This window comes from Rhinatrema bivittatum, chromosome 16 (genome assembly GCF_901001135.1).
Source record: "Rhinatrema bivittatum chromosome 16, aRhiBiv1.1, whole genome shotgun sequence".
NCBI classification, from domain to species: Eukaryota; Metazoa; Chordata; class Amphibia; order Gymnophiona; family Rhinatrematidae; genus Rhinatrema; species Rhinatrema bivittatum.
In genome coordinates, this window is record NC_042630.1 from 4,497,529 (window position 1) to 4,505,625 (window position 8,097).

General features: G+C 42.8%; 1 protein-coding gene across 1 annotated transcript; it reads left to right on the forward strand.

The window, feature by feature from the left end:
• Positions 1–307: 307 nt before the first annotated feature.
• Positions 308–1,248, forward strand: LOC115078455 (olfactory receptor 5I1-like). The gene has a single exon (XM_029581369.1). It carries the CDS (start codon positions 316–318, stop codon positions 1,246–1,248), a length of 933 nt encoding a protein of 310 aa, XP_029437229.1. The 5' UTR covers positions 308–315.
• Positions 1,249–8,097: the final 6,849 nt, after the last annotated feature.

The following is an 8,097-nucleotide window of genomic DNA, read 5'->3' on the forward strand; positions in this document are numbered from 1 at the left end:
TTAAGCCTTTTCAGTAGCAGCTGAAAGTGACTGACTCCCTGGGTGTGACGCGGGGGAGTCAATATATCTTCCTCTGTCTCAGATCTAATCCCCGGCTCTGTCTGAGGATTCAGATCAGGACTAAGCTCACAGGCTCATCTTCTGAGATTAGAATGCAAAATGTTTGCTTCCATTTATTTCTTAATTACAGCATTTGATGTCTCCAGGAAAAGTAGATATTATTATGACTATTTGGTGATTGTATTGACTGAATCAAGGATGTAAACTATGTGATTTTCAGCTCCTTCTATGTTTCTTGTAGGCCCTACTAAACCAATGGGAGAGAGGAATCAGACGTCAGTGAGAGAATTCATTCTCCTGGGATTCTCCGACCACCCTCTGCTGCAGGGTCTCATCTGTGGGACGGTTCTTCTGATCTACCTCATCTCTGTGCTGGGGAACCTTGGGTTTCTGATTCTAATGTGTGCTGACCCTCACCTCCACAAGCCCATGTACTTCTTCCTCAGCAACCTGTCCATCCTGGACATCTGCAGTACCTCTCTCACCCTTCCAAAAATGCTGGCCAGCTTCTTCACAGGAAATAAATCCATTCCTTTCCACTTATGTATGACCCAACTCTATTTCTTTCAGTCATTCATAGGTACAGAATTCTTCCTTCTCACCTCCATGGCCTACGACCGTTACATAGCGATCTGCAACCCCTTGCGTTACTCCCTCATCATGAATAAGAGCATCTGTGTTCTGCTGGCCACTGGCTCCTGGGCTGTTAGCTTTCTGGATGCAATTCCTTTTGCAGATATGATCTCTCAGTTGTCTTACTGTAAATCCAATGAGATTAATCATTTCTACTGTGACACAGAAGCAATGTTGAAACTTACCTGCAGTGACACACACAGACTGGAGACTTTGATATTTGCTGAAGGTAGCACTGTAGCATTCATCCCCTTCCTGCTAACCCTCATCTCCTACATCTTCATCATCTCCTCCATCCTGAGGATCCGTTGCACAGAGGGGAGACGCAAGGCCTTCTCCACCTGCTCCTCCCACCTCACCTCTGTTGTTCTATTCTACGGGACTCTTTTCTGTATATACATGAGACCAACCTCTATGTATTCCCCAGCCCAGGACAAGCTCTTCTCCTTACTGTACACAGCGCTGATTCCAACATTAAACCCTATCATTTATAGCCTGAGGAACCGAGAAATAAAAAACACATTAAGGAATATCAGAAACAAAACAAGAATGTAGATAAATTAGATAGGCATGTTTATTACAGCAAATATTACAAAGCAAAATAACTCAATCAACATTTCAAAATTTCTCAGAATATAAACCTGTTCGTTCTGTGCCTCTGTCCCTCCCACTGCTAGGGGTCATCCTACATCTCATTTCTCTTTTTTGTGAACAATTTATTTTACTGTGACTTTCTCTCTTATATTTAAAAAGTCTCCTACAAGATCTCTTTTTACATTGGATGTCTCTCTTCTCCTCTGAATTCTTTTTTCAGCTGTCTGTACTATATTTATTTTCTGCGGTGTCTCTTCTATTCTCCATACTGTAGTCATAATCTGGTCTCTCACCATGCTGCTATCTCCTCTCCTGAGATCTTTCTTCAGCTGTTTATGCTGTATTCACACCTTGGGTTTCTCTGGATATTGTTGTTTCCTCTTCTGTTGTCTCGCTTCAGCTTTTCATGTTGTATTTATCCTCTCGGTCTCTTAGCAGGTTGCTATTTCCTCTCTTACCTTCCCTCTTCAGCTGTCCATGAGGAACGGCTGAAGAAGTTAGGGCTGTTCAGCTTGAAGAAGAGACGGCTGAGGGGGATATGATAGAGGTCTTAAAAATCATGAGAGGTCTTGAATGAGTAGATGTGAATTGCTTATTTATACTTTCGGATAATAGAAGGACTAGGGGGGCACTCTGTGAAGTTAGCATGGGGCACATTTAAAACTAATCGGAGAAAGTTCTTTTTCACTCAATGCACAATTAAGTTCTGCAATTTATTGCCAGAGAAGTGGTTAGTGCAGTTAGTGTAGCTGGGTTCAAAAAAGGTTTGGATAAGTTCTTGGAGGAGAAGTCCATTAATGGCTATTAATCAATTATACTTAGGGAATAGCCACTGCTATTAATTGCATCAGTAGCACGGGATCTTCTTAGTGTTTGGGTAATTGCCAGGTTCTTGTGGCCTGGATTGGCCACTGTTGGAAACAGGATGCTGGGCTTGATGGACCCTTGGTCTGACCCAGAATGGCAATTTCTTATGTTCTTATGTTCTTTTGTTCTTATTCATTCCTTTTTGCACATGTTAAGAGAATTAATAGAAATGAAAAATATAGAGAGAGTCGGGGTAGGATCTGCAGCCAAAGCCCTTTAAAATGAGACTTAAGGACCTGAAGATGTATATATTAGGGGAGAAGAGAGACAGAGTTGATATAAAAAGGCAATCTAAAGACAATTAATTGAATATTTGTGAAATAAAAGAATGCGTAGCTAAATAAAGGTGTAACTAATAAATAATGATTTTTCCTTGGGAAATTTTTCAAGAAGAGATCACAGCAAGAGGCTCAGCAGTGAGAGTATGGTGGAGGGAAAAACACAAATGTAAGGCAAAAAGCCTGGGATAGGCACTAGGTACTCAGGATCCTTAATTATGAAGACATGAGGAGAAAGGTCAGATATCTACTGAGGATCCTTAATTATGAAAACATGAGGAGGAAGGACAGATATCTTCTGATGATCCTTAATTATAAAACATAAGGAGGATGGTCAGATGTCTACTGAGGATCCTATATTATGAAAACATGAGGAGGATGATCAGATATCTACTGAGGATCCTTAATTATGAAGACATGAGGAAGGTCAGATATCTACTGAGGATCCTTAATTATGAAGACATGAGGAGAAAGGTCAGATATCTACTGAGGATCCTTAATTATGAAAACATGAGGAGGAAGGACAGATGTCTACTGAGGATCCTTAATTATGAAAACATGAGGAGGAAGGACAGATGTCTACTGAGGATCCTTAATTATGAAGACATGAGGAAGGTCAGATATCTACTGAGGATCCTTAATTATGAAGACATGAGGAGGAAGGACAGATATCTTCTGATGATCCTTAATTATAAAACATAAGGAGGATGGTCAGATGTCTACTGAGGATCCTATATTATGAAAACATGAGGAGGAAGGACAGATATCTACTGAGGATCCTTAATTATGAAAACATGAGGAGGAAGGACAGATATCTACTGAGGATCCTTAATTATGAAGACATGAGGAAGGTCAGATATCTACTGAGGATCCTTAATTATGAAGACATGAGGAGAAAGGTCAGATATCTACTGAGGATCCTTAATTATGAAAACATGAGGAGGAAGGACAGATATCTACTGAGGATCCTTAATTATGAAAACATGAGGAGGAAGGACAGATATCTACTGAGGATCCTTAATTATGAAGACATGAGGAAGGTAGATATCTACTGAGGATCCTTAATTATGAAGACATGAGGAGAAAGGTCAGATATCTACTGAGGATCCTTAATTATGAAAACATGAGGAGGAAGGACAGATATCTTCTGATGATCCTTAATTATAAAACATAAGGAGGATGGTCAGATGTCTACTGAGGATCCTATATTATGAAAACATGAGGAGGATGATCAGATATCTACTGAGGATCCTTAATTATGAAGACATGAGGAAGGTCAGATATCTACTGAGGATCCTTAATTATGAAGACATGAGGAGAAAGGTCAGATATCTACTGAGGATCCTTAATTATGAAAACATGAGGAGGAAGGACAGATGTCTACTGAGGATCCTTAATTATGAAAACATGAGGAGGAAGGACAGATGTCTACTGAGGATCCTTAATTATGAAGACATGAGGAAGGTCAGATATCTACTGAGGATCCTTAATTATGAAGACATGAGGAGGAAGGACAGATATCTTCTGATGATCCTTAATTATAAAACATAAGGAGGATGGTCAGATGTCTACTGAGGATCCTATATTATGAAAACATGAGGAGGAAGGACAAATATCTACTGAGGATCCTTAATTATGAAAACATGAGGAAGGTCAGATATCTACTGAGGATCCTTAATTATGAAGACATGAGGAGAAAGGTCAGATATCTACTGAGGATCCTTAATTATGAAGACATGAGGAAGGTCAGATATCTACTGAGGATCCTTAATTATGAAGACATGAGGAGAAAGGTCAGATATCTACTGAGTATCCTTAATTATGAAGAAATGAGGAGAAAGGTCAGATATCTACTGAGGATCCTTAATTATGAAGACATGAGGAGGAAGGTCAGATATCTACTGAGGATCCTTAATTATGAAAACACGAGGAGGAAGGACAGATATCTACTGAGGATCCTTAATTATGAAGACATGAGGAAGTTCAGATATTCACTGAGGTTTTTGGTATTGCACCAGGAAATAAATTCGACAGAGACTGGATGGTCCTTATGGATCTTATCTGCAATTATATTCTCTAGATCTATGTTTAATTTTGATATTTAGCTCCTGTTTTATCTTCCAAATGTTGGGATTTCAGGCTGAGTAGAAATGAGTTCTGCTTGTGAAGATAATGTCTCCTTTAGTGAAGGACAAATGAAAGCTGGCACCCCAATGCTGAAATTGCTATTTTGCAATGGTTATGCCCTCCAAATTATTCTTATGTCCTCGAAGCCAGAAAGAGAAGACAGGTGGCAGCATTTTATAGATTTTTAAAAGCTTGCTTCCCACCAAACAATGTGTCCAATACAAAATTCTAATCATTTTCAATCTAATCTACAATCCTTCCTTCGTATGGCTTTGCACTGCTCTCCACTTATATCAACCCTGTTGTGATCTTAGATCAGCTGACCGAATCCTTCTTGAGGTCCCATCTGTCAAGGGTGCTAGACTGGATGTAACTAGAGATTGAGCTTTCTCTGTGGCGGGTCCTCTGCTCTGGGACTCCCTTCCTACCTTACTCAGGCTTACGTCTAACCTGAGAAATTTCAAGCAAAAATGTAAAACCTATCTGTGCTGTGCTGCTTTTAGTCTTATTCAGATTAAGTTTTTTTATCATTATCATGTTTTCTTTTATACTTCTTTCTTTGCTTTTATTGATTTTAGCTATGTCGTATTGCTCTCCATTATTTTGCTGTATAAGCGGTATACAAAATGTTTTAAATAAAATAAATAAATAAATGGCGTTTCTCGATCTGCTATCAAAGGGCTGCACATTTCCAGTTTTGAAAGTTCACTCTTGTGCTTCATGTTTATTGAATTGTCCTCCCAGATCAGATACTTTAGATCTTGTGTCTAACATTTATCTCAATTTGTCTATTTATCATAAGCACAAAGAGCTATTAATAATTAGACTTTTTAATGCCCACTCTGACAATACTTCTAATTTCCACCTCAGAGAATTTTTTTTCAACCCTTACTGCTCTTGTTTTGTCCCAGCTGATTGCAGATCCCATCATGAGGGTCAAGCTCTAGATCTACTATGGGTTCTCCAAGCTTGACTCACTATACAGAAGATTAACGACGTGTCCAGTTCTCTGGTCAGACCACTTCTTACAAGCTTTTTTCACTCATTTTATTCTCAGGATCCACATAGGCAAGCAAAGTAAATCTTATTGAGGGCTTATTGACCTCACAAAGTTCACCTTTGCATGATCTGAATTATAATGGCACCGAGGCTCTGATCCAATCTCTTTCTAACTTATTAGCTGAGGTTACTGAGTCCATGGGTATCTAGCAGGGTCCCTTGGTTCTCTTGAGAGTTGTAATGCGATATGGAAATAGCTGAGCACAAATGAAACAAGCACCTGCTGTAAAGGATGAATGTAATCTGGTTTGCTTGGATTATAGATCAGCCTTTGATCTGAGTAAAATGCATCTCTCAGTTTTGGAAAATAATGTCAGGGCCTAGGAGGCACTCTGGACCACCACTGGTATGGGGAGGGGATCTGGTGGGGGGTGGACAACGAGGCTCCCAGAGACTTCCTTTACCTTCCTGCAGGAGTTTGGAGGCGGGGGGGCCAGAAGATATTCTGGCCTCCCCGCCAGGTTTGTACCTGAAGCTATGGAGGGGGAAGTCACACAGAGCGGCAGCAGGGTTTGATTCCTGCCTTCCCTTCTTCATAGCCCACTCTGATAACCACTGGGTTACATCTGTTTCTAAAGACTTCCAGACACAAACCGAGCACAAATGCGTTCTTCCGTAATGTTTGGCCACTTCCACAGGATGCCCCTCCCCCACCAGCCTCACTCACCCTGACGCTGCAGGTGCCCTCACCACGTATCCAGGAGGCCAGCACTCAAAGCACGGCTACCACGGTTCTCTGACAACCAGGCCCAAAACACTGCTCCTTAAACACGCGTGCCCTCTGCTGCATGGATTAAGGAGGCTCCGCATGGTGGCAGCACCAGCAGTGGCACAGGATGATGATGTCAGCGCAATTGGGTATTTAATCCCCAGCGACATTGCTAGCTGGTGCCTCAGCAATACGTCCTCCTGCCGTGCTTAGCTGCCCCCGGTATGTCTTGCTCCCAGCCTGCTGCCTTGTTCCAGTCTTGCCTGCCCTGCCCTGTGCCTGTTCCTCTCCACCTCTCCTCATTCTCCTCCTGGACTAGTCCCTTCTTTTCTGACTCCTTCTTGGATCTTGACCTCTGCTTTGGACACCAACGTTGCCTGATGTCCACCTGCCCTGACCTAGGTCTGGTACCTGACTCCGCCTAACTGCTCTCCTCGCGACTCTCGCTGGCCGCAGATCCCAAAGGCACAACCTGCAGGGGAAGAAGCTGCTATAGGTGAATCCAATCTCCTGTCCCAGACTGAGCAAGTCTGCCTACTGTCGGTGGAGCTGCAGCCGGGCAGCACCAATCCTGCCAGAGCTGAAGGGCTCACGCTCTGTGACTGTCCCTTCATCACATAAAGAAAAATTAGCCCTTCACGTTGCCTGTTCATGATGTGATCTCACATCTCCCATTAAGAAATGCACCATTAAATCTGGGGGTGATTGTATCTGATGATCTTGGCCAAACAGGTGGAGAAAGTGATGGTAAGAGCCAGAAACCTGCTCGGCTGCATAGGGAGAGGAAGGGTCAGCAGAAAAAGGGAGGTGATACTGCCCCTGTATAGGTCCCTGGTGAGACCTCACTGGGAATACTGAGTACAATTCTGGAGACCCCACCTCCAAAAGGATAAGAGCAGGGTGGAGTCGCTCCAGAGGGGGCTGCTAAAATGATCAGGGGTCTTCCTTCTAAAGCATAGGGGGAGAGACTTAAAGATCTAAACACCCCAGAGGAAAGGGGAGAGATATGACAGAGGCATTCAAATATCTCAGAGGTTTCCAGGCACAGGAGCTGAGCCTCTATCAATGGGAAGGAGGCTCTACAACGAGGGGTCATGGGATGAGGGTGAAAGGGGGCAAACTCAGGAGTAACCTTAGGAAATCTCTCTTTACAGAGAGGGTGGTGGATGCATGGAACGGCTTCGCCAGTATCTGAATTCAGGAAAGCCTGGGCTTAACACGGGGGATCCCTGAGGGAGGGGTAGGGATTGTAAAACTGAATTAGTTGGTGTGCGTGGGCAGATTAGATAGACCACATGGTCTTTTTCTGCGGTCATGTTCCTAAATATTCCTGCCTCTACATTCAATGCCCTGAACAGGGTAACAGAAAGCATAAAATGTGTTTTCCTCCTTGCACCTCAAGTGATTTGGAGGAGGGATACTCAGAGTTTAATGACTCCGATTGTGAGAAGTGGCTGCAAGTTTCTGTCAAACTCTGAGCTCTGAAGAGAGCCCTGAGGGAGGGGAGGCAATGATTTACTGCAGGAGCCGGGCACAACTTTCACGCTGACAGAAAAACTTTCTCTGTAAGAGAAGAGAGAGGGAATACCAGAAGGAACGCACATCTGCCCATCACAGATCTCTCTTACATCAGACACTGGTCCCTGAGATTTGGATAAATAGGAAGTGATGTGAGGCTGCTCTGTAATCTTCCAGGGCTCCTGACATGCAATCTGCAGCCTCTCAGCTTTATATCAGCCCTCCTGTCAGATCTCTCTCCCCACGTTAGCA

Bases quoted from the DNA above. Each gene is read 5' to 3' on its own strand.
- LOC115078455 (XM_029581369.1), top strand. From the start codon at position 316: ATGGGAGAGAGGAATCAGACGTCAGTGAGAGAATTCATTCTCCTGGGA.